Source organism: Chionomys nivalis, chromosome 3 (genome assembly GCF_950005125.1).
Source record: "Chionomys nivalis chromosome 3, mChiNiv1.1, whole genome shotgun sequence".
Classification (NCBI taxonomy): Eukaryota; Metazoa; Chordata; class Mammalia; order Rodentia; family Cricetidae; genus Chionomys; species Chionomys nivalis.
The window spans coordinates 115,002,808-115,030,477 of NC_080088.1; the positions used below are offsets into that span (position 1 = coordinate 115,002,808).

General features: G+C 47.3%; 1 protein-coding gene across 2 annotated transcripts in view; it reads right to left on the reverse strand.

The window, feature by feature from the left end:
- Ccdc60 (coiled-coil domain containing 60) overlaps window positions 1-27,670 on the reverse strand; it is a 182,376-nt gene that overhangs the window by 90,443 nt on the left and 64,263 nt on the right. The window contains exon 2 of one of the 2 annotated variants that reach the window (XM_057765817.1): window positions 8,395-8,477. In XM_057765817.1, the coding sequence (XP_057621800.1) occupies window positions 8,395-8,477 (83 nt within the window). The remainder of the gene's footprint in view (window positions 1-8,394; window positions 8,478-27,670) is intronic. The other variant, XM_057765818.1, reaches the window with a different exon arrangement.

Here is a 27,670-nt window from a genome sequence, read left to right on the forward strand (position 1 = left end):
TCAGCATGGGTGTGTGGCTGGGTTTATTAATTCTGAGTCAGGACACGGGCCAAATGTTTGTCCTCACAGAACATACAAGGGACTCATTAATAGCAACTTTGCTGGCTGTAGGGGCATGGGGAAGATGTGATTAGCATAGATCTGTCTTTGGGTACAATCCAGAAATTCTAACTAGGACTATACCCAATGCATCCACCGGCACACAAATCTCAGCTCCTAAACACTCCGGGGTTTTAAGACAAGACCTCAAGGGTGGCAGGAGAAGCAAAGGAAAGACTCAGGGTTGGACTTTGGGGCTATAGATGCAAGGCCCGAGGCATGGGATGGTAGGATGCAAAAGCCAGAGGTGGACGAGCTCAGCGGATGCCCAAGGTCAGCAATAACACTTCGCATGTTTAGATTCACTGATTAAAACCCAGTCTCATCCAGAGAGGGATTCTGATGAGGTGGGTCCCTCCTGCTGATCCATTTTACTCCAAACCCCAATTTCAATTAATAAAATGTTATTATCGGACCACAGTCTTCCCCTGCAGCTTCTGCTTTAGAGATGAGAAACCGAGACCCGTGCCTTGACAGCACCCGTGGTAAACGGCTGAGAACCCGAAACCAAACCAGCATTGTGATCCGTTAGCGATGTCTGTCATGGGCTCAAGGTACTTGGGCCATGTATCTATAATTCTGCACTTAACTGTTTTCAGTCCAGTGATGAACTTTATAGCGTATTTGGGGGGCGGGGAGATGGATGAGGTGGAAAGATGGCTTGCTGAGCAAGTCTGAAGACCTGAGTCTGGATCTTCAGCCCTCGTGTACAAAGTGAGGCAGGGTTGCATGCTTTCCTGTAACTCAGATGTACCAAAGGCCGAGACAGCAGGACCCTGGAGGCTTGCTGGCTTCCAGCTTCATTGAGAGGCTCTGTCTCAGAGAGCAAGGCTGTGAATGGAGGAGCAGGACACCTGGCACCTGCTCTAGCCTCTGCATGTGCGTGCACCCACTCCCAAAGGGACACACACTCACAACATACACAGGGGAGGGGGAGAGAATGCGTGCCACCTCACTCTACTTATAAACCCAGATTCAAATTCCAAGTGAATACCAATGACATATCAAACATCATTAACTTATAAAAATAGCCCAAGAAATGGTCTGGGGTAGTAAAAAGCACTACATTTCCTTCTGAATTTATGAGCTAGGAAGCTCATTTCATTCGGGCTCCTTGGTTGGCAAGTCAACCCCTAAAGAAGGGTATCTTCTAAGAGATCATGGGCAGGAGACCAGGGATATGGCAGCTCTCATGGAAAACCAAGGTCAGAGAGTTCCTAGACAGGCATTTAGACCACTCCTGGGGGGGGGGGTTTGTGGTCTCTTGGCTAAGCCAGCCACAGTGTAAGGGCCGCTCCTTCCTTACTCCCCTTCCTCCCTCCCCTCACCTTCTGTGTGTTCTTTTTCTTCTCTACTTCTTCCTAATTCACTTCTCCATTTCTGTGTTGGGCTTCTGCTCAGCACAGTAAACCTTCTCTACCCCTCAGCTTCACTGTGGTACCTCTGACTCTCCCGCCTTTTATATAATCTGGCACCTTTCTCTCCCACTGCTAGCTGCTTGGCTCTGACATGTTTTCTGTTGTGTAAGTGAGATGTGGCTATACCGTGAAGATAATCTTTAGTTTCTAGTTCATATTTCAAGTCTCAGGGTCACGTGTGTGACTGCAACAGACAGAAAAAGTGGTCCCCAAGTGTCTAGCCTCTTGCACGGAGCCTTTGCAGATCTTATTCACTGTGAGTGGGATCTCTACTCTCCCCTTAATCGGGGCTGGGATGAGGCTTACTTTGTCCACAGAATATGGCAGAAGTGATGCTTCACCACTTCCCAAACCAAATCTCAAGGTCTCGCTGAGGACCTCACTCACCACCCGGAGACAGGTCCAGTAAACCTTGAGAATGAGACAACATGGTGTTCTGAGCACGGCCATCCTTGGCTTGCCTGTACCTGCATGACCTCTGAACAGGTCAGGGTCATCCTCTCAATTCTCCAGTAGTTACAGATGCTCAGGGGAGCCCAGGAGAGTTCAGAGGTGTTCTGGTAGCCTCAACCGTCAACTTGACACATCCTAGAGTCATCTGAGAGCAAAGCCTTGGTCGAGAAATTGTCTGGCTCACTCGTCCCATGGGCCTGTCTGTGAGAGGCTGATTGTCTTGATTGCTAATGGATGTACCAGGATCCAGCCCACTGTAGGCGACACCATCCCTAGGCAGGTAGTCCTGGTCTGTATTAGAAAGCTAGGTACAAGGCTGGAGAGATGGCTCAGTGGTTAAGAGCACTGCTGACTCTTCCAGAGGACTCAGGTTATATTCACAACACCCACATGGTGGCTAACAGCAATCTAGTTCCAGGGGACCCAACACCTTCTTGTGGCCTCTGCAGGTACCAGACACACATGTTTATAGACATACATGCGGTCAAAACACACCCACCACACACAAAATAATAACAAAGTGTTAATTAAAAGAGAATGGGATATTAAACTTTGTTACCTTCTTCATACAGCAAATACAAATCTCACTGACATTGACCATGAAAATAAATGTAAGCATTTAAAATGTTCTTAAAACCATAGAAAAATTCTTTCCTTGTTTGACAGCACCCGTGGTAAACGGCTGAGAACACAAAACCAAACCTGCAGTCAAAGGAAAACAGCACTAACAGTCAGCTCCATCTCTTGCCTTGCCTGCCCTGTCTTTCCTGCTCCTCCACACAGGCCTTCCCGACCCACCAGCATGTCCGGCAGGATGACATCATCACCGACTCAACCCATGCTCTGAAGTACTCGGCCTGCCTCCCCTTGTGTGAATGGCTCTCTCTCATTAGATACCAGGCCCATGATCTCTCTGTGTAAGTCATTACAAAGCAGCCTCAGCACCACCTTGGTGTGTCCATCTCCAAGCCCGTTTGCTCGCTGACACGTGACTGTGTCCCGTTACAAAGCAGACCCCCACATCTCACCGAGGACGAGAGGCTCGAGTTTTGTTCACTGTTTTCAGGACGCCTCTGGTCCTGGCCACGTCTGCGAGGATGTTTGCAGAGCGCTTGACTGGGCAGTGGAGACCCACTCTGAATGTGGGATGGCACTATTTCTAGTCCGTGGAATGGAGTCCTGAAGTGAACAAAAAGAAAAGCAGAGGAAACGCCGGAGCGGCAGCATTTCTCCCTCTGCTTCCCCAGACCTCACATAGCGGCTAGCACATGGCTGCCTGACATGGCTGGCCTTATTCTCAATGTGAGCCTCCCTGGCATGGCGGGCTGTATGTGAGCCACAGCGGTTTTTCCTTCCTGGAGTTGTTCTTGTCAGGGATTTACTGCAGTAACAAGAAGACTAACAAATGGATACAGATCCGAAGGATGCGTGAGCGTCTTCCTGTCACCGTAATGAAACTCTCGAGGCAGTACCCTTAGAAAGGTTTATTTCACCTCTTGGTTTCAGAATTCCCACAAGTGAACAGGTCCACTCTCTGGGCCTTTGCTGAGATGTGATGGACAGGACTATCTGCTTTTTGAACTAGGGAGCAAAAGGGGTAGAAGAGGCGAGGTCTCAAATCCCCTCTGAGACAGCGCTACACCTCTAATGACCTAAGTACTTCCCACTAGTCTCCACCTCCCAAAAGTTCCACTGTTCCCAAAAAACACCGCACAGGGCACCAAGCGTGCGTGGCCGTGGAGTATCCAACCTGCAGGAGAGACGTATTTACCGCAATACAGAGAGCTTCTTCCTTTGCCCCCAGAGCTACCTCAGCTATTTCCATTTGCCTTGCTTTTGCTGTGTACTGAATGCCATTGGCAAAACAGTGCCTCAGAGCTCCTAAATATGTGCAGAATCTATGCCCTGCTGGGTCTACTGTGGGGCGGAGGGGCTGGGAATTCATCCCCATCTGTAGGCGCCTGGGCCCAGCTACATGGTGTCATGGGTAGAACATGGCTTTGGGTGGAGCATTTCTGTGACAGGGATGTTTGCTTTCCTCAAGGCACATGCCATCAAGAGTCAGTGGAGAAAGATACACTATTGGTTCCCAGGACGGACCGAGAACTGGGCCCACGAGCAGTGGTCAATTTGTGCTAGGAGAGAGGCAGCAATGCAGAGTAGCCCAGGCTGCTCTTCCCCACCCAAGACCTGGGGGAGCAGGCAAGGAGAAAGCAGTTAGGGCTCTATTCTTTTTTAGTATCATGTTAAACTGGCCACAAAGCCAGGGATGGTGTGACTGAATTATAAGAAGGCTGGGGCATTAAATAAAAATCCAAGATAAGGGGTGGAAGAGGCTGGCTCAAGTTGGCTCTATTCTAATAGGGGGCAATATGGGGTGAAGATACAGTAGAAGAGATAAAATCTCTTCTGCTAACAATTCACCTCACTTAATAATGGAGATGGACTCATTGTGTGTGCATGTGTGTGGACATGTGTGCACGTAAAAATGTGTGCGCTCTGTGTTGTAACTCTCTGCAAGGCAACTTTCCCTGGAAAATGGAACAACTCCCCCTGAAGGGGATTTCCCGGTTCCTTAACTGTCAGTGGTTCCCTGCCAGCGTGACCGGGTGGAACTTCTCAATGCCGTTTCTTAGTTTCTTGCGTGTGGCTCTTCTGTGTGTCCTTGCTTTCCTCTCTTGTTCATGGTCATCAGTCAAGCAGGCTGACCCTGTCATCTGATGAGGATGTTAAATCCTAGCTATTCTGGATCTGTGAGGATCGTGTCAGGCAGCAGTGACAGACTCCCTGTCAACCGAAGGATGTCGGAAGAACCATGCAGCACCTGCCCATCAAGTCCCAGTCTCTCCTCCCAAAATAGCGTCACCAACTGGGGACCACGTGTTCAGACATGTGTGCCTGTGGACATTTCTATTCAAACTGCAATGCTCCCTCCCTAGCATTTGCCACACAAATGTTTTAATCACCAGTAACCATGAGAAACTAGATAAGAATCAAAGTCTAAAGGCATCAAGAGGAGTGGGGGTGGGGAGGTGGGGTAAGTACACTTGCTGGGCAATCCTGAGCATCCGTGGAAAAAACTAGGAGTGGCTGCATGCCCAAGTAGAGACAGGGGGATTGCTAGAGGGGTGTCACTGACAACCAGCCCAGCTTTAGCTTCAGTGAGAGATCCTGTCTTGTGGAATAGGTAGGAAGTGCCAGAGCAGAACATCCAATGTCCTCCCTTGCCATCTATGTGTGTGCATGGGCATCAAATGTGCACACATCACACACACACACATACACATATGCACACACACACACACACACACTAGTCATGCACACATGCACACACAACACACACACACTCACAACACGCACACACATTCACATAACACTCACACACACAACTCACAAACACACACACATGCACACACAATCTCATACACACATGCACTCACACACACAACACACATACACACACTCACACATATGTACACACATGTGCACACACACGGGATGGCTCTTCAGCACTTATTTGTGTCTTAATATTTATTTAATTATAAATTTAAGTAATAGCTGTGTTTAATAAGCAACTTGCACATTTCCTGAAAATTTAATGATGCAAGTTGGTTCAGCCATGCTTGCCAGCCTTCTGAGCCTGGGTCACCCTGGTTTTGGCAGCGATCTTGGACTCACACAGATCCAGGCACCCACAGACATCTATGGCACTACCAGCTGCTACTAGGAAATGCACGGATGATTGTGGGGACCTCCCTTGGTCCTCTTCCAGCGGCCTGTGAGTTGTATCTGCTGCTGAGAACAGGCATGGCTGGGCTCAGCAATAGAGCATGCAGCTGCCCTTGCGGAGGACCTGAGTTTGGTTCCTTACACCCAAGTCACAAATGTTTGTAACTCCAGCTCCACGGGATCTGATGGCCCTCTACTGGCTCCTGAAGGCCCTGGACTCACAAGAACAAATGCACATATGCACATAATTGAAAATAAAAATAAAATCTTAAAAAATGGACATGGATATAATAGTGTCCACAGGATCAATCAATTCTGTGTTTGGGTCGTTTGGGACCCAGCATCCTGTTGGGCCCAGCATCTTGTGAAGCCTGGGATATCTTCCACGTGGCACCATGGAGGAACTTAGAGCAAGGCTCTTTGGGGATATTCCTCCTCAACCACAAAATCCTCCATATTTTCTCCCTGCTACAGCTTCTGCCAGGAAGTCTTGGCTTCTCTATCTTACCTCTCACTGGTCTCCAGAGCCTCATGGTTCCCAAAGGCACCAGCCACGAAAGCCCTCATAACATGACTTTAGACACGGCCAATATGTCTCAACCCTGGATTCAGAGAGTCGAGTTCACAGGCCACCTGTTGGTTGGCCCCGAGCTGGGGACATCACCTGCAGAACTGCAGCACCAATCGTGATGCTACTGAACTGCGGGGTTGCCTTCACAGAGTGCCAGGGGCTGTGTGTGCTGTTTTCCCACCTGCAGAACTGCAGCATCAATCGTGATGCTACTGAACTGCGGGGCTGCCTTCACAGAGCGCCAGGGGCTATGTGTGTAGTTTTCCCGCAGCTGTGGAGGCTGAAGTCCAAGAACACAGCATGGGCAGGCTGGGTTTGTCCTGGAAAAACTCTTCCTGGTTTGCGGGGTGACCTGCTTGCTTTGTCCTTATGTGGTTCTGCGCATGAATTTCCGACGTTTCCCGTCTTCTCTTAAGAACATAGACAGGATAAGGACACTCTTGACCTCATTTAACCTCAATTCCCTCTTTAGTGGCCCCTGTTTCAAATAAAGTCACACAGGGCTTCAACGCCAGAACTTTCTCTCCAGGGTAAGGGTGGGAGGAATAATTCATTCCCAGGGAAGACAGACACTGAAACCTGGCTGGTGCGCATTAGTGCTCTGTGCTTCAGCTGGGAGCCACACAGTGGCCTTCCAGTTGCTTCATTTCTCCACCTTCATCTTGTAGAATGTTCTAGTTTGCTCTTTGCAGCTGTAACAAAACACTAAATGAAAGCAACTTGGGGGAAGAAAGGGGTTATCAGGCTCCCAGCCCCAGGCTATAGTCCCTTGTTTTGGGAAAGTCGAGGCAGGGACTTGAAGCGACTGGTCGCATGCCATCCACAGTTGTAGGCAGACAGAAATGAATGCACGCATGCTTACTGTTCATCTTACTCTTTCCTTGTCGTTTAGTCCAGGGCCAGACCATCGAGTAATGCTACACACAGTCAGGGTGATCTCACCTCAGTTAACTCAAGAAAAACCCTTCACAGGCATCGTTACGGGATGACCTACTCTAGACAGATGAGACACTCTTGAGATCCTCTTCCTGGGTGATTCCACACTGAGTTAGCAGACAATCAAAGCAAAACATCACACTAACTTAGCTATGTCTCTAGCCCTAAATGCCATTTTTTTTAATTGAATACAATTTGAGTGATAGTATTTTGGGTTAAGTAAAACATTACTGGAATTGCTTCCATATGTTCCTTTTCTAGTGTGGATAGTCACAAACTTAAAGATTACATTATGGTATGGCCCCTAGAGAGCAGGCAGGGCCACCCCTCAGATGGAGAGGGAATGTTGCTCTTGGGGTCCTTTCTTGTTCCCCTGCTTAGCTCCATTACCTATTTGCCACCCCCTCCTTTCCATCCTGCACCTGGGCTCAGCATCAGTTCACACTGCAGGACAGAGGCAGGGAACCTTCCAGGTGATGAAGGGTGGAGGAAGGTGACTGTGACCTCCTCGTGGTCCAGCTTGGAGGGGCAGTGTCTGAGAACACCACCCTGTGCTCACATCATGAGTGTCTAGAACACCACCCTGTGCTCACACGTGAGTGTCTGAGACCACCAACCTGTGCTTACATCATGAGTGTCTAGAACACCACCCTGTGCTCACACGTGAGTGTCTGAGACCACCATCCTGTGCTCACATCATGAGTGTCTAGAACACCACCCTGTGCTCACACGTGAGTGTCTGAGACCACCACCCTGTGCTCACATCATGAGTGTTTTATGCCAAAGCAAACGGATGAAAGACACTACCACCTCTCACTCCACCCTGAGTTGTTAAACCCAAAGACCTATTTCACTCTCTTGCCAGTTCTCTGAAAAGAGCTAAGGGGAGGAGAGAGGAAAAAGGTTTATCTAGGGGCCAAGAAGATGGCTCAGTTGTTAAAGAGCTTGCCACCAAGTGTGAGGACCCCAGAAACCCACATAAATGCCAGTTGGACTTGATGGGGGCCTCTAATTCTCCCTGAGATGTAAAACCAAAACAGATCCCTGTCTCTGATCTTTCCAAGGTCACATCCTTGTAAGTATTCCAGCAGCTGTTTAGGGAAAGGCTTATCCCCCAGCCCTGCCCCATCCCCAGCCCTACTGCAGGGTCCGTTGGCGCACAAGTCATTCCTTACAGGGCTTACTCACCGGCTTCGAATAAGATCCTTTTTGAGGTTTACTATTTCCTTGTCTAAATACCTGATGTTCTTCACCACTGTCTTCTCTGTGACCTGATGGGAAGGCAGGAGATGAAAGGAAAGGGGACATTAACACAGTTGTTCCAGCTGGAGTCTGATAACAGAGCTTCTGAACCCCGAGGTAATCAATATGCAAAAAGTTCACCCCAGCTCGTGGTTTGGAAGGCTCTGGGCTGTGGCGCTTGGCCCTGTTTTGCTTTGAAATTGTGTCAGGGTCGGGGTGTGTGGTACGGTGGAATGGATCACTTCATGACTGGGACACAAAAGGGAGAAAGGTATGCACCCAGTGACCCAGAGACCTCCTACTGGACTTCACCTCTCCACAGTTCCACACTGAGGACCAGGTCATCCATCGTCAAAACTGTAGCACTGCCTGTCCAGGTTGGGAGAGTCCAGGCATCTGAGTTCATCTCTACATGGTAAGGGCCACTTGGCACAGAGGCATGGTGAGGGCTCTGAGGAACGTAACCCTGGCTAGTTGTGTGGATTGAAACAAATTGTTCCGACTCTCTGGGCTGTCAGCGTTATCAGGAGAACGGGGGAGTGGTCTCTAGTCCCAAGATTCCTGACATTTGACAGTAAATGGGAGGAACCAGAGAGCTCAGCAATTAAAGGAGCCAACCCTGATGGACTGAGTTGGAGCCCCAGAATCCCCATGCAGGGAGCAGAGAACAGACCCCTAACTATGCTCAGACCTCCATGTGTGTGCAGTGGTGTGTGTATGTCTCCCCCCAACCACAGATAAATAAATAAAAATATAACTTAAAATTGAGAAAAAAAAGAAAGAAGAAGGACTTTAAAAAATTATTACTATTTGTATCAATGGCAGTTGATTTTTAACTGAATTCCTTCCCTGCTAGTGGCTTTGACTCCTTTATGCTCACAGCAGGATCTTAGTGGTGGGGTATCCAGGGAATACAAATAGTGACTTTCTCTTTTACCTTTTTATTAGTCTTAACCAGACAATGGATAAATCATACAATCCACAACTTCATTAGACAGAAGTTGATACCAGGTCAACTTTTAAAAAGATGATTTAATTAATTATAGTTTATATAAAAGCTGCCTTTTTAAGGACCCGGTTTGGAGAAATACTCATCAGAATATTATCCTGCTTTGAAGTTAATTCCCCCTTAAGATCTTTTGTAAAGTAAAATGAAATGCTAAGAAATGACGAGAAAATGGGTCCCCTCGGATAAAGCTGGTGGGAAACCCATGGTAAAAGCCTTGCAGAAGAACTGTTCACCAAGGCCTTCCAGGTGCTCTAGGAGGGAGAATGCCCTTAGATCTAACATCTGCAGGTAAGCATCCTGCAAGAGAATATTCCTGACAGATGAGGAGATGCCTGGGCAAGATCATCTAGTTGCTTCTGAAGGCAAAGCCTGCACATCTCACGAGAGAAGACAGACTAAACAATTCTGGCCCATCTAGATGGCGGAGTACTATACAGCAATTAAAAGTGGTAAGAGTAACTTCATTGATTTGTGCTTGCATTCTTAGAGTAAGAGAACAAGTTAGGAATCACCATTTACAAGAGAGTTCTATTTTTACTTTAAAAAATGGAAATATGCTTTTCAAAGACATGGAAGGACATGGCTCCCAGACATAGTGTTTCCTCGTGGGGGTGGGGCTGTGGTAGGCTTTGTTCCTTTTTTCTTACCTGATGTAGATATCATGACTTTGCAGCAGATATGAGCTAGTTATATTATCAATGAGTAGAAGAGCTTCAAAAAGTGGCAAAATAGGGGCTAGCGAGATGACTTAAGAGCTCTAGCTGCTCTTGCAACCATACGGCATCTCACAACCATCTGAAACTCTAGTACCAGGGGACACATGTACATGCACGTAGGACATGTTAACCCATGAAAGCATACACAGACACACAGGAAAAAAGACAAAGTTTCACAAAGCCCTATGGGTAGTACTGTACTGGGAGGATTTTTCAAAGACACAGAGATAGATAGATAGATAGATAGATAGATAGATAGATAGATAGATAGATAGAGAAGGGGGAGCAGAGATAGACATACAGACACAGAACATTGTTGATGGGTGGGGAGAGGTGAGGTGTGTTTTCTGTGGTCACATCTCAGAATGGGGTTGTGATGCCCATTGCTCTGGAATCAGAGGGGAGGAGAGGAGAGAGGGGACAGAGGGAAGGAGAGGAGAGCAGAGGAGAGGAGAGAGGGGAGGAGAGGAGAGAGGGGACAGAGAGGAGGAGAGGAGAGCAGAGGAGAGGAGAGAGGGGAGGAGAGGAGAGAGGGACAGAGGAGAGGAGAGGAGAGCAGAGGAGAGGAGAGAGGGGACAGAGGGGAGGAGAGGAGAGCAGAGGAGAGGAGAGAGGGGAGGAGAGGAGAGAGGGACAGAGGGGAGGAGAGGAGAGCAGAGGACAGGAGAGAGGGGACAGAGGGGAGGAGAGCAGAAGAGAGGAGAGAGGGGAGGAGAGGAGAGAGGGACAGAGGGGAGGAGAGGAGAGCAGAGGAGAGGAGAGAGGGGACAGAGGGGAGGAGAGGAGAGCAGAGGAGAGGAGAGAGGGGAGGAGAGGAGAGAGGGGACAGAGGGGAGGAGAGAAGAGCAGAGGAGAGGAGAGAGGGACAGAGGAGAGGAGAGAGGGGACAGAGGGGAGGAGAGCAGAGGAGAGGAGAGAGGGACAGAGGAGAAGAAAGGAGAGCAGAGGAGAGGAGAGAGGGGGAGGAGAGAAGAGCCGGGACAGAGGGGAGGAAAGGAGAGCAGAGCAGAGGGGAAAGAGGGGAGGAGAGGAGAGGAAAGGGGGAAGGGGCAGAGAGGAGAGGGAAGGAGACTTGTGCCAGAGGAAGTAACCCTGGCAAGTGGATGGGCAATGGATGGTGGGAGTATGGGGAGAGGGCATAGGGCAGTTCTGGACCACACAACACTTGGCCATTTCCTCCTTCATTAGCCCATGCAAGGTGGCTCAGAAGGAGGAGGAAGAGTGCGTGCTAGTTCCCCAAGTGTTTGTGGTGGGGCTGCTTCTTGTCCGCTGAAGAGCAGGTGGGTGGTCCATGGCTCCCGATGCGTCAGTTAAACTCTGGACTTCGTGGAGGTACTGAGCTGCACCCAGCAGTCATTCTGCTTTTCAATTTGGCTGAAACTTTTAGTCCTGAGATGCATCAGGTGTCATTTCACCAGCAGTTGGGGTGCATGGGAGATGAGGCTCTACTGCAGGCTGTGAGAACATTCTGAACATGCATCAGGAGATGTGTCCTACGACAACTTCACACGTGTTTATAGTGCGCTCTGGAGACCACCCGTGCCCTTCGCTCCTCCCACCTCCACCAGCTGTCATTTCTACCAAGTCCCTTTCCTAGATTCATGACGTTTGCTTTCATTTTGTGATCCATTTTATTTAACTGGAACATCTGTGTGACTATTGGTATGGGGCTACCTATTGGAGCCTGATGGTGTCGCCATGGGTACTTGACTGAAGGCAGTGGAATCTATTAACAGAAGCTGTTCAGCCCTGAGGGAGAGGGTCCCTGCTCTCCTCTGCCCTTGTTTTGCTGGAGCTGAACCCATTTCCATGCATACTCATGGCTGTCATTCCCAGTTGTTGAGAATTTGTGACTGCGATGTGCCCAGAAGGTGGAATTTCCAAACCCTTCTCCCTGTCTACGAGATGGGCGTTCGAGGTGTAACTGCATTGTTGATTAAAGAGCATCTGTATCAGATATAAAAGGTGTGCGGAGCCATCTTGAACAAGCTCAACCGGGTATAAAATAATGGAGTCACAAAGTTTAGCTCTAGCCATGATCAGCAATCAATCAGATCCTGGGTGATGTAATTTACTCATTTCAGTACTCCAGAGTGCTTCAAACTTTGGCTGAGTATTGGTGGTAAACCCACCCCTGACCCTAGGGGACAGACAGTGAGCTGGCCCCGGCCAGCGTGTGAAGACGAGAACATTCTCAAACTGTTATCTAATAGTTATTTGTTCTTTTCTCACATGCCCAGTGTTTCCTTGCCATCTTTTTTTTTTTTTTAAATATTTACTTTATGTGTATGGATCTTTGGCCTGCTTGTGTGTGTGTGTACCACACCTGTGAAGTGTCCTCAGAGGCCAGAAGAGGGCACCTGGAACTGGAGCTGTGAGCTGGTATGTGGGTGCTGAGCCATCCCTCGGGCCCCCTCACCCTTTTGATATCAGTTCACCGCTTAGCAATTCCTCCCACTGCAGCATTGTGTATCTTAGGGCTCCCAACTGTACTAGCAGCAGGGATGATCCTGAACGGCTGGTGACAAATAGTGACAATGTGCCCCTAAAGTCAGTGGCTGACCTCAGGTGGTCATGCGAGCCAGTCTGAGCAAGTGAGATGCAAGTGGACGTTCCTACAGGTGTCTGGAGGGTGTGACTCATACTTCTTAACAAATCGCTGGCAGAGATGGTCCCTTTCCACACTGTCTATAAAGGAAAATGCAAAACAATCTTTCTGAGCTGTTGGCAGCCATTCTGGGGCCATGAGGAGACCCTGCTTGAGGCTAAGGAGAATTTGGTGGGAGGTGAAGATCAGAGTCGGGTCTTGGGTGTCACACTTACCACAACCACGGCTCCCATGACTGTCCCCTCTATTCCGTCACCAAGCATGGATGGGTTTTCCTGTCCCTACAACCATACATTCTCCACCTGAAGTCTGTTCCATCCTTGGGATGGCCCTTGCAGGCAGAAGACCGAGAATGACTTTAGCTACTGCTTCTCCATTGTCCCCTCTCAGAAGAGACCAAGATCAGGCAGGCTGGCTGCAGAAAGAGCAAATGTTCTGAGCCAGAGTTGCCTGAATCCTCTCCTTTTGAGCTCCCCACTGTTTCTCCCTCGAAGGACCATGTAACTTTCTTGAGATATATAATCAATATATCATGGCGTATGCATGAGCGAGGGAGAAACAAGCTCCCCTTGTCCTGGCGGGAAGGTCAGACATGTTTCATCTCTGTTGCTGGAACAGTTGTGTGCCTATGAACCTCTCAGATGCCTTACGTTATACCCTCCTTATGATGCCGAGGCTGTGTGTGTGCATGTTGTGTCTTTTGTGTGGGGGTGATGTGTGTATGTGCATGGGGGGTGATGTGTCTGTGTAATGTGTGGGTGGGTGCCATGTGTGTTTATGGGTGATATGTGTATGTGTGGGGGGTGATGTGTGTGCGCATGGGGGAGATGTGTTTGTGTGTGTTTTGTGTGTGTATGTGTTGTGTGTTTTGTGTTAGGGTGATGCATGTATGTGTGTGTGGGGTGATGTGTCTGTGTAATGTGTATGTGGGTGACATGTGTGTTTGTGGGTGATATGTGTATATGTGGGGGGTGATGTGTGTGTGCATGGGGGAGATGTGCTTGTGCGTATGTGTGTTTGTGTGTGTGTGTGAATCACTCCCATTGCTGAGAGGCAGCAGAGAGAAGCCGTGTAAAGGAAGAAGGGTTTGTCTGGGCTCCTGATCTCAGAGGTTTCTATCTGTGGCTGCTCTAGTAGAAAGCAGAGGAGTCAGTCACAGCAGAGGGGCCTGGGGGAGGGAGGTAAGGTGCTCCCCTCGAGGCAGCCTGAGAGAGGGAGGGGAGAGGTAGGGGAGGAAGAGAGAGAGGCGATAGGTAAGGGGAAGGGAGAGGGAAGGTATAGATAGAAGGAGGTAGTATAGGGAAAGGATAGAGGGAGGGGGCAAAGAGGGGGGCTTGGAATAAGGAATTGGCTTCAAGCCTCTGGTCTTTTACTCCAGGTACCACTTCCTAGTTTCCTCACCTCTCCCATGCCACCATCAAGTCATAGACCCATTGATGGATTTGATCCTGACTGAAGCATCACAATTCAGTTAGTGCCTAAGAGACCACCTCTGAACATGTCATAGGGGCTAGAGCTATCAGCACACAGTCTGCACATGCGTGTGTGCAAGTGTGTGCATCTGCTGTGTGCATATGCACATGTGTGTGGATGCAGGCATGTTGCATAAGCACATGCACACGTGGGTAGGTGCAGGTGTGTGTGTGTGTACACAAGTGCTGTGAGCTGCAAGCATCACACAGTAAAAGTACAGCCGACAGATCCGACAGAGTCACAGGAGTGTGACCTGGTGGGAAACCTGATTTGCAAAGCTTTGGGGACAGTTGTCTTCTGGATCCCTTCCATAATGGCAGTGTGTAAATCACTCTTTAAACCTGACTTTTCCTGTGCTAGCAACTGGATACATTTCCCACGCCGTGGATCCCTGGTGTGAGAGCAGTCCCTCAGCCACACCTTTGTTCTCATAGTCAAATCTACAAAGCCAGTCCTCCGCGATTATCCTTATTGACAAGAAAGGAGCAGGAGGTACTGAGCAGAGATACGGTGTGTCTGCTCTTACTGATAAACAGGTCTGGGTGGCTCTGAATTCTCTAGCAGCAGACTCAGGAAGGTGTAATTTACTGGCCTTTGCTCCACCATAACAAGCTATTAATATTCTGTGCTTCCCTTCACCTTCCATTTGACACAAGGACTTAGTCTAGGAAATTAACTGTTTGCACTTTTGCCCCTAAAATAGACAGGAAAAAACCTTGGGTGGCTAAACCAGCCCCAGAGAAGGAAATTCCTTCTCACCTGGTTGCCAGCAGGTACCCTGTTGGATCTGGAAGCAAAGTCTCCAAGGGAATTTTCTTTAACTCAGCTAGCAAGACACTCATGTAAATCAAGCACTTTCACCTGTGATTACCACAAGGCTGTGTTCCCAGCCACGGGGGAAGGAAGTGCAACAGCACGGCCGTGGTTTTCCACAGTTATTAACCACAAACTTCTAGTTTAACTAGTTATACATAAGAAATGTAGTTAGTGCACAAAACTTTTTCTTAGAACTTTGTATTGATTCTTAATTAATCCTCCTGGTATCTGCCAGGGAGCTTCACAGCCACGCCTCCTCCTCTGAGATGTAAGGCTCCTTGCACCTCTTTGTCAAATTTACTTGTTTTTGTGATTCTGTGAACTGCATGCTTGTTAACTATGTCTGTACGTGTATAGAAACAGAACACCTTGTGGGATGGGTGGAACAGCAAGGGACAGCGAGGAACACGAGGAGGAACATCGACAGGAAACATCAAGAGAGCATTAGAGAGAGCATAGAAAAAGAAATTGGACATGATAAAAGATGTAGGTGAGCTAATTTATTTTATTTACCCTCAGATATCATTAGCCAGTTTTCACCCGCTATAGCAATCCTTCTGAGTCCTGAGAGGCATAGTGGGGCTTAACCCCAACATAAACCTCGATACATAAGCACATGTGGGTGGGTGGAAGTGTGTACACAGGTGTGTGCATTGCTGTGTTGTAGGTAGGTGCAGGTGTGTGCATTGCTGTGATGTAGGTAGGTGCAGGTGTGTGCACAGGTGTGTGCATTGCTGTGATGTAGGTAGGCAGGTGTGTGCACAAGTGTGTGCATTGCTGTGATGTAAGTAGTGCAGGTGTGTGCACAAGTGTGTGCATTGCTGTGATGTAGGTAGGTGTAGGTGTGTGCACAAGTGTGTGCATATGCACATGCAGGTGGGTGCAGTGTGTGCACAAGTGTAGGTGTGTACCTGGGAGCTGTGTACCTGGAGGTCAGAGAACAACCTGGGGTGCTGGTCCTCAGGTGTATTCCACTTTTTTGGAAGCAGGGCCTGGGGTGTTACTAAGTAAGCTAGCCTGGCTAGCCAGCCAGCTTCCAGGGATCCCCCTAACCCTTGCCCAGCCACTCTACCATTGCTGGATTGTACGTGGTACTGGGCTTGGCTTTTTACGTAGGTTCTGGGATCAAACACAGGCCCTCATGCCTGCAAGGGAAGTGTTTTATTCACCGAGCCATCAGCTCAGCTACCACGTGAAAACCTTTTCAGAGGGATGCTTAGTAATCAAACCATGGCAAGGTTTAACCCTGAAGTATATTTTAGAATTTCTACTTTATTCTTAAATTATGTGCACACACAGCCTGTGCAGGTGAGTGGGGGTGCCCACTGAGACTGGAAAGAAGAGGATGTTGGGTCCCCTGGAGCTTGTGAGTTGTGAGTGAGCCAGGGTGGGTGCTGGGAACTGAATTAGGGTTCTGTGGAAGATCAGAGACGCTCCTAATCACGGATTCATTTGTCCAGCCTGTGAGTGAAACCTGCCCGTGTATCAGGGATCTACGCAGCCACACTAGAAACAATCTATACAGCTGTGTTAGAGGATCTGCAGCCATGTCCTTGGCCTGCCACCTCTAGGAGACAAGATGTGTCCATGGCTCTGCAACTCTGTCAGTGCTGCAGGCTCCTCAGAAGCCACTCAGCGTTCTGTTTTTAAATGACAGTCACAATCCACAAGTGATAATCATCTGGAAGACGGAGTCTTGGTTCTCGGGACACATGTGAGTATCATTTGATATGAACCAAGTCAAACGTTTACGAAGCCCTCAGAATTACCCTTCTCGAGGGACTCTTGCTTTGTAGTCCAGCAAATCCTCAAACACACAGTCCTCCTGCCTCAGCCTCCCAGGTGCAGACCCCACCCCGGGCCCCCAAATTACTTCTTTTTACAATTACTATAGAGGTCACTTAGCCTCAAAAGTATAACCCTAGTCTGAGGGCAGCACAGATGATGGTGTCTCGTGCGATGATAATGGGGCTGGGTTGTAACCCCCTGATAGCACACTTTGCCTGGCAGTGCAGAAACAGCAGCAATAGCAGCAGCAGCAAGAACGGCAAGTGAGACTGCAGTGGAGCTGCACAGTGACGTCATAGGGCAATGCAGTACTCCTGGGTGGTAATGCTGGAGTCAGGCAACCTCCAACTCCACCACTTATGTAAGAGTGCTCTAGGGGCCGGCTCTGTGGCTAACGGGCTTGCTGCACAAGCTTAAAGACCCAGGTTCAGATCCCCAGAACACACACAATTGCCAGCTAGGCATGGCAGACCTCCTGTAACGCCAGTCTGGGAAGGTGGAGGTGTGGGATCCCCAGGGCAGACTGGATAGCAAGACTAGCCACATCAGTGAGCTCTGGATTTGACTGAAAGTCCTTGCCCTATTGAATAAGGTGGGAGAACAATGGAGGGTGGGTGCCGACATCAGCCTCAGACCTCCACATGTGCACACACCCACGTGCATGTAACACCCATGTGCATGTACACAACATGCTCGTATACCTATGTGCACCCCAATATACAAGTAATCACACATACACAAAAGATATACATACATGCATACAATATATAAAAATGAAAATAAGATTAGAAAGTACAGTCAGTACAACTCCACAGGACACAGTCCACGTTACTGACTTATGTATTTGCCATATTGCATTTTCCTGATTTCGAGAATGCACTTCACTTATCTATGAAAGACCGTTCGCTCTAAGTCAGACTGCTGTGTGCCGGCAGCAGCCTTGGGTGTCCTGTGTTTAGCCAGCCTCTTGATTGTATTGTTTCCTCCTGTGATGGATTTAATTGAGGGTGATTTTGTTCATCAAGTCCTGAGCAACAGGGATCTCTTTCTCTCTCTCGCACACGTACACAGGCAGGCTGTACCACATAGGATTTTAAGAGTGCAATCTATGCTGCCTGTGCAGTGACTGTGGGACCCAACAATGCGTTCTTCAGATGTCACCATGGAGAGCAGGGCATAGCTGTGTGCACCCTGCCCCCAGCAATCCCACTGCCATCCGAAGATGTCTACCACAGCAGTGTCAATCACCCTGCAGGAACCTCGATGCCCAGCAAACAGGCACTGTGGGGCTAAGCCATGGTTTGCCCAGAAAATAAAATGGTTCAGTTCTGTTGCTAATGTTTCATGTTCTGGTAGATTTTGTTTATTGTCCTGAAAGAGTGGCAGTAGGCTATAATTTCAATGCAAATGTCACTGATATGACATAAAGAAATGAGACCCTAGAGAGTGCTCATATTTCCTTTGTCTAGAAATTTCTAACAATTTTCTACCATCTCATACAGATTTTTTTAATTAATGGCAAAGAATTTATGTCATAATAGAATAATCTGGAAGTAAACACAATAAATCAACAATGAGATGTCATATCAGGGTGTCTGAATTATAAGTTAATTAAACAATCATTTTGACTTGGGTTTTTCCTTTTCATAATTTTCTGTAATTTACATATATTAATTCTAATTAAATAATGGTGTCTTTCATGTTTGTAGAACAGTTTTTGACTGATTCTCTTGATGCAGAAAAACATAAATGTTTAATGCTGATTTCAGAGGCATTGTGGAAGGTCCTGGGATGATGGAGATTCTATGCATGGTATCAGGCAGGCTCTAGAAGGGACACCAAGGCTCATGGCATGCAGTTCCGCGGGCGGAGCGCAGTATTAGAGAGCAGCTACAGTGTCAGAAGACCTGGGAAGTCACCCAGGAACAGCAAAGAATCTCTGCAGATTGGCCACCCTTAGGGCAGGACTAGGGGCAGGGGTCCTGAGAAACCCTGGAGTTGGCCTGCCTGGACTCCTGGGAAGGTGGGTTCATTGCGGCTGCTAAGAGACAGATGGAGGAACCCTGTACCTTCCCTTCATCCTATCCTTCAATTTCCTACTATAACTTTTCATTGTTTGGACCTAGGGATCCTGGGGAATGCAGTTTTTAATGATGGACTCTAGGGATCCTGGGAAATATAGTTTTGTAATGATGGGCTCCTATGTCAAGAAATGGACATGAAGGCCCAAAGGAGATGCTTTTGAGGTTATGGCATGGGTTTAGGAATTGGGTCATAGCTGAGATTGGGTTTTAGCAAGGTAGAAGTGGCCTTGGCACCAGACTACGTTTGCACCGGAAAGCCAGTTCTCGCTTTGATTTAAGTGGGTCACCGCAGACCGTAACTTTAGATGGCCCTTGTCCTTTGATCCTAAGCCAGCACTCCCAGGGTTTCCCATAGCTTTGAGGAACACCCGGATCTTGAGCCCTTCCCTGTCATTTTCTCTGAAAGTCTTCATCAAGAGCCAATGTGTTAGTCAGCTTTCTGCCACTATGACCAACACCAGGAGTGGCAGTCATTTTATAAAGAGAAAAGGTTTATTTTGACTCACAGTCTTGGTCCATGATAGACTGGGCAGAACAAACGGTGGAAGAACACAGAAAAGCGAACGTCTTACCTCATGATGGCCAAGTGAAAGAGAGAGCGAGAGGGACACCTGGGGCCCCACATCTCCTTAAAGGGCATGCCCCAAAGACCTAAAGACCTCCTCGGGAGTGCTGGCCCCTTAAAGGTTCCATAAAACAGTAGTGTCAAACCTTTAACACACGAACCTCATGGGACATTTCAGATCCATGATTTGAGGGTACCTACAACCGTCTTCTGTGCCCCTTCCTTTCCTGGGAACTACTGAATATTTGTATCCTTATAGGCCTTCACCTCCTCCCTGAGAATGCATCTGAGCCAGGTCCCTCTTGCCTTGTGTCCTGGCCTTCCATATAAACATTGATACTGAGTCTTTCCACCCAGGGGACACAACTCCCAAACAAGTTCACACTGAAGAATTTATCCTCGTTACAAAGCTGGGAAACATCATAGAAAGTTAGGGAAAGATTTAAAAAATTAGGAGAGCAAGTATCATGCGAAGCCCATGCCCCTCTGTGCTTTTTGATTTGGGTTATGACAGCCTGGTTTCAGGAGACCCATATTAGGGACAGTTCACTTTGATTGCCGGTCCCTGCTCTCCTTGGATATGTCACTGGCCTTTGGAGCCTCTAGTTTTCCTGGTGCTCTCTAATTATGAGTGGCGGCATTGTTCTCTGTATCCTGGAACACAGAGTCATGTCTCTGCCCTGCGTGTGTCTGCCTTCGCAGGTGCTGACAGCACCCCACATCTGCTGGTGTGAGGTGTGCAGCAGAGGACTGTGAACGAGGCAGGGTGATGTCTGTGATGGAGCAGGCTAGCCCAGGCTGATGGGTGTGAGGAGGTGGCAAGTGTGTGGCCTCTTTAGACAGCCACCTTAGGAGAGAAGGGCTTCACTCTCAGCAGGAGGCCTGGCTCTGTGGTGTAGGATCTGACTGCTGCTGGCTGAGCCACATTCAGAGACTCAGTTTCCTCATCTGGTCAGCGGCGCTCATGTTAATCCTAACAAAACATCCACCTATTTGCTACCTGTCATTCTATCGACATTCTTCCTCAAATGTGTGATGTCATCTGCGCCACATTGCACTTCTGTGTTGTAAGGATTGGTGGAGCCTCAGGAAGGTGAAAAAGGCATGATGCCATCAAGTGGCAAAGCCTGGGTGTGGACATGGGCTCACGTGACATCACAGCATTCTCTCTTTGTGAAGGGCGTTCGTTACTGCAGCCCAGGCTTGACTTAAACTCATGATCCTCCTGCCTCAGCTTCCCAAGTGCTGGGAGTACACCATAGTCAGCAAGTGTGTATTTTTAGTAACAAGAGCATTCCTGCCCCATTAGTGTGCTCTTTTGCATGCAGGGACGAGCTGTCTGTTTGAAGATAGCTTATTCACCGAATGCTTGGTCGATTTCACCATAAAGATCTCTATAAGGCAGAAAAGCAGCGCGGTTTACTGAAGGTCATGGCCAGAGAGCTGGTCTTCTAAATCTCTGTTTTCTCTGTTTTGTGAAAGGGTGTTCCAAACGCATCTCCGTTAGACCTTAAAATATGATCTTCCTGGAGTCAGAGATAGATGGAAACGAATTCCCGTTAAACGTGCCTGGGTGGATGTAGACATCAGGGAAACAGCTGGGAGGGAAAGGGAGACTGTTTGAAAAGAGATCAGTGGTGAGCAAGCGAGAGACTGGGCAAATTCCAGACTGTTCTGGGGACAGACTGCAGGAGGCTGCTGGCAGGCTCCTGAGACTTCAGTTTGCTGTTGGTGGTAAGCATTTGATGGTGGCTTTGTGGTGGGGTGGGCGGTTTTCTTTGCAGAAATTTTATTTTATTATTTTAAAGATATTTATTATGTGTATTCTCAGTATTCTGTCTGCATGCGTGCCTGCAGGCCAGAAGAGGGCACCAGATCTCATTACAGATGGTTGTGAGCCACCATGTGGTTGCTGGGAATTGAACTCAGGACCTTTGGAAGAGCAGGCAGTACTCTTAACCGCTGAGCCGTTTCTCCAGCCCCGAGATTTTATTTTTTTTATTGTTGTCTGAGTCAGGGTCTCTAGTGCTGTGATGGAACACCATGACCAAACGCAAGTCGGGCTGGACAGGGTTTGTTCAAGTTACACTTCCACATCACTGTCCATCACGAGAGAAGTCAGGACAGGAACCTGGAGGGCAAGACCTGAAGCAGAGGCCACGGAGGATCTCTGCTGGCTGACTTGCTTTCCATGGCTTGCTCAACTTATTCAGGGGTGGTACCGCCCACAGGGGGCTGGACCTTTGCACAGCATTCGTTAATCAAGACAATGTCATGCCTACAGGCTAATTGTGGAGAGGCATTTTCTTAGTGAAGATTCCCCTCTTAGATAGGTTCAGGTTTGAGTCACATTGACAAGAGAAAATAAAAACTAACTATCACAGGCATATAAAGATACAAAGCAGGGAGCCAGGGATATACAAGATGGGCCTTGGCCACGGGCCAAGATAAGTGAAGTATGGAGTATGCTGATGTTCACCAAGAAGCTCTCTGCTGAGGCATGGTCCTCCCCTTCCCACACTTTCTTACGAACCCAAGGAACATGGAGTCAGGTCTAGATGTTGAAAGGGAAGTGATAGAGAAGGTGACTGTCTTCTCGGGTGGGGGGGGGTAAGGAAGTTCCTGCTAAGAACCTGGGGAGGAATTGGGGGGTGAAGGGAGCAGGTGACTCGCAGCCACAGTCCTGGGGAGAAGGCCCCAATGGGGAGAAGGCCCCAATGGGGAGAAGGCCCCTTCTCTCTTGGCTCTGTTTCACAACAAGTGAAGAGATGGCTGCACTGCAGGGTGATAACTGATGACAAAGGGGACAAGGTAGCTCTGATGTGGTAAGGCCTGTGGATCCTGCAGGACCTCTCTGGCTGTGCTGTGCCCCTGATGTGAGGACCTGCTTTGTGTTTGTGGAACATCCTTCCCTTACTGTACCAGCTCACACTGCTTCCTTTCACCTCCCAAGGAACCCTCCTAGGCATCCTTACGCCCATCTTGCTGAAAGGGCACCCCAGGACCCCAGACATAGACTGACTTCTTCAGGGTCACGAAGACACTTGTGTGGGGTGCAGCCCCTGCTCTCACCACCCTTCTCTGATGCAGAGGTCATCAAACTGTGACCTTCTGTATCGGGACATGGCCAAGCCCTTGTGGAACTGCTGTCCGTGGGTCTGTCCTGTTCCAACAGCAGCCTTGAGGAAACTAGTGTCTTCCCCAAAGACTTCTTCCTGTTGTCTTCTCTCCCAGCGTTGGTCTCAACCACTGCCGGCTGCAGACAACACACACAGTCTCCCTCTCTTTGCTCTTGTTTCTTTTGACCACCGATGCAGGCAGGTTATGGGGGCTGTGAGAAACTCAACTCTGTGCTTGGTACAGGGAGCTTAGCCAAGCTTACCAAGCGAACGTTCCTGCCACTGTCATGAGGACCTGTGGCTTTTACACATCGAGCACAGACCACAAGTTAAAAAGCAAATAATTCAAGAAAGTATATGAGAATGTTTCTAAACAACCTCATTACTGACTGTAGAGTAAAAGGGACAACCAGGAAAGCCACCAATCACTGAGCACCCCGACTCTGAACCTAGCATTAGAGAAAGAAATACACCCTGGGCAGACGGAAGCAGCGGACCCCGGCCCGCGCAGATGGAAGCAGCGGACCCCGGCCCACGCAGACGGAAGCGGCAGACTCCCGGTGCGCGCAGACGGAAGCGGCATGAAATAGTGAAGCCCACCCTGAGAGCAGATCGCCCCACTACAATTAAATCAAGTAGGTTTTTTGGGGGCTGGCCTGCAGAGAGGGAGGCCTTTTATTGGTGAGGTCCACGGGCCAACGGAGAGCCTGGTCCTGTCCCTTGAAGACCCTCCTGAGTAGGGAGAGTGTTCTAGGCCCGCACCGGGACACAGGAAACGAAGCGGGAGCATTCCCAGACCCCCTTCACCCCCTGGTTAGCCTGCGAGGGCTGATACCCTCTGCTGGGGCTGCTCCTCCTCTGCTGTGACCTCTCTCTTCCTGGCACATCCCAGCTTGTGCCCAGGGCCCTCCTTCACTCCCCCTCCCTTCTGCGGGCTGCGGGATCACCCAGTATAGCCTGTTTGGGCACTGGGTCGGGAGCTCGGGACAGAGGGCAGCGGGAGTTTCTCTGTTTTGGTGGCTGGCCTACAGAGGGGTAGGCCTTTTGTGGATGGAGGTCCCTAGCAAACGGGGAGCCTGGTCCTGGTCCTGAAGATCCTTCTGAGTGGTGAGAGAGATCTTGGCCCACAGCGGGAGCCAGGAAACTTTGTAAGCGGGGTTCTTGGTCAGCAGGGAAACCTGTTCCTGACTTAAAAGACCCATTAGATAGCATTGATAGGAGGAGATGGGCAGGCGCCAAGGCAAGAATTCACACAACAATCTGAAAAACAACAGGAAAACACCAGAACCCAATGATCTTACAACAGAAGGACTTGAGCACCCTAACACAGAAGAAGTGGAAAAAATTGACTTTATGAAAGCAATAGAGTCCCTTAAACAACATGTAAAAAGCACCCTCATAGAAATGGATGAGAAGTATAACAAAAAGTTTGATGAAATGAGTAAATATGTAAATGATACCCTGGGAAACCAAGAAAAAATGATCAAACAGGTAATAGAAACAGTTCAAGAATTGAAAACGGAAATCGAAGCAAGGAAGAAAACACAAAATGAGGACCAGCTGTATATGGAAAATCTAGGTCAACGAGCAGAGGCTACAGAAACAAGCATAATCAATAGAATACAAGAGATAGAAGAAAGAATCTCAGATTCTTAAGACTACATAGAGAAAATAAACACACTGATCAAAGAAAACAGCAAAGCCAACAAATTTTCATCACAAAACATTCAGGAAATATGGAACACAATAAAAAGACCAAACCTAAGAATAATAGGGATACAAGAAGGAGAAGAGTCACAACTCAAAGGCCCAGAAAATATTTTTAACAAAATTATAGAAGAAAACTTTCCCAACATAAAGAAAGATATTCCTTTGAATATTCAAGAAGATACAGAACACCAAACAGACTGGATCAAAAAAAAAATCCCCTCGCCATATTATAATCAAAACACAAAATATACAGATTAAAGAAAGAATATTGAGAGCTGCAAAGGAAAAAGGGCAAGTTACTTATAAAGGTAAACCGATCAGACTTACACCTGACTTCTCTATGGAAACCATGAAAGCCAGAAGGTTCTGGATAGAGGTACTGCAGAAATTAAGAGACGATGGATGCAAACCCAAACTACTATACACAGCCAAGCTATTGTTCACTATCAATGGAGAAAACAAGACATTCCAGGATAAGAACAAATTTAAACAATACATAGCCACAAATCCAGCCCTACAGAAAGTAATAGAAGGAAAATCACAACCCAAGGAATCCAACATTGCCAACACTGCCTACAATAACTCAGGCATCTAGCGACCCTTCACCAGCACGACTCAAAGAAGGGAGACACACAAACTCTACTACCAAAAACAATAGGAATAACCAGAGTAAACAACCACTGGTCATTAATATCACTTAATATTAATGGTCTCAATTCACCTATAAAAAGGCACAGGCTAAAAGATTGGATACGAAAACAGGATCCAACATTCTGCTGTTTGCAAGAAACACATCTCAACCACAAAATCAGGCATCTACTCAGAGTAAAGGGTTGGGAAAAGATTTTTCAAGCAAATGGTCCTAAGAAAAAAGCAGGTGTGGCCATACTAATTTCTAACAAAACGGACTTCAAACTAAAATCAATCAGAAGAGATCGAGAGGGACACTTTATACTCATAACAGGAACAATTCATCAAGTTGAAGTCTCAATCCTGAATATCTACGCCCCTAATATAAAAGCACCCACTTATGTAAAAGAAATATTACTAAAACTCAAGGCAGACATCAAACCACACACACACACTAGTAGTTGGAGACTTCAACACACCTCTCTCACCAATGGACAGGTCAATCAGACAGAAACCTAATAGAGAATTAGGAGAATTGTTGGAGGTAATGAATCAAATGGACTTAACCAACATCTATAGAACACTCCACCCTAATAGGAAAGAATATACCTTCTTCTCTGCAGCTCATGGAACCTTCTCAAAAATTGACCACACTCTGAAACAAAGGAAACCTCCACAGATACAAAAAAATATCAGTGTCCACCTGTGTCTTATCAGATCACCACGGATTAAAGTTAGAAGGCAACAACAATGCTACCCCCAGAAAGCCGACAAACTCATAGAAGCTGAACAGTCAACTACTAAACCACACCTGGGTCAAGGAAGAAATTAAGAAAGAAATTAAAGTCTTCCTTGAATTTAATGAAAACAAAGAGACAACATACTCAAACCTATGGGACACGATGAAAGCAGTGCTAAGAGGAAAGTTCATAGCACTAAGTGCCCACTTAAAGAAAACGGAGAAAGCATACATTGGGGACTTAACAGCACACCTGAAAGCTCTAGAAAAAAAAGAAGCAGACGCGCCCAGGAGGAGTAGAAGACTGGAAATAATCAAACTGAGGGCAGAAATCAACAAAATAGAAACACAGAAAACAGTCCAAAGAATCAATGAAACAAAAAGTGGGTTCTTGGGGGAAAATCAACAAGAGCGACAAACCCTTATCCAAACAAATTAAATGACAGAGAGAGAACACGCGAATAAATAAGATCAGAAATGAAAAGAGGGACATAACCACAGACACAGAGGAAATTCAGAGAATCATTAGATCTTACTACAAAAGCCTGTATGCCACAAAACTGGAAAAGGCAAAAGAAATGGACATTTTTTTTGGATAAGTACCATATACCAAAGCTAAACCAAGAACAGGTGAATGACTTAAATAGACCGGTTAGTCGCGAAGAATTAGAAACGGTTATCAAAAATCTCCCTTCCAAAAAAGCCCAGGACCAGATGGTTTCAATGCAGAATTCTACCAGAACTTCCAAGAAGAGCTAATACCTATACTTCTTGATGTATTCCACAATATAGAAACAGAAGAGTCATTGCCAAATTCCTTTTATGAAGCTACAGTTGCCCTGATACCAAAACCACACAAAGACCCAACCAAGAAAGAGAATTACAGGCCTATCTCACTCATGAATATCGATGCAAAAATTCTCAATAAAATACTGGCAAACCGAATCCAAGAACACATTAGAAAGATTATCCATTATGATCAAGTAGGCTTCATCCCAGAGACGCAGGGCTGGTTCAACATACGCAAATCTATCAATGTAATCCACCATATAAATAAACTGAGGAAAAAAACCATATGATCATTTCATTAGATGCTGAAAAAACATTCGAAAAAATTCAACACCCCTTTATGATAAAGGTCTTGGAGAGATTAGGGATTCAAGGGTCACACCTAAATATAATAAAAGCTATTTATAGCAAGCCGACAGCCAACATTAAATTAAATGGAGAAAAACTCAAAACCATCCCACTAAAATCAGGAACACGACAAGGATGTCCACTCTCTCCATACCTCTTCAATATAGTGCTTGAAGTTCTAGCAATAGCGATAAGACAACATAAGGGGATCAAGGGGATTCGTATTGGAAAGGAAGAAGTTAAGCTTTCGTTATTTGCAGATGATATGATAGTATACATAAGCGACCCCAAAAACTCTACCAAAGAACTCCTATAGCTGATAAACACCTTTGGGGATGTGGCAGGATACAAGATCAACTCCAAAAAATCAGTTGCCTTCCTATACACTAAGGATAAGGAAGCAGAGAGGGAAATCAGAGAAACATCACCTTTCACGATAGCCACAAATAGCATAAAATATCTTGGGGTAACTCTGACCAAGGAAGTGAAAGATCTATTTGACAAGAACTTTAAGTCTTTGAAGAAAGAAATCGATGAGGACACCAGAAAATGGAAGGATCTCCCTTGCTCTTGGATTGGGAGGATCAACATAGTAAAAATGGCAATTCTACCAAAAGCAATCTATAGATTCAATGCAATCCCCATCAAAATCCCATCAAAATTCTTCACAGATCTGGAGAAGACAATAATCAACATTATATGGAAAAACAAAAAACCCAGGATAGCCAAAACAATCTTATATAATAAAGGATCGTCTGGAGGCATTACCATCCCTGACTTCAAACTCTATTACAGATCTACAGTATTGAAAACAGTTTGGTATTGGCA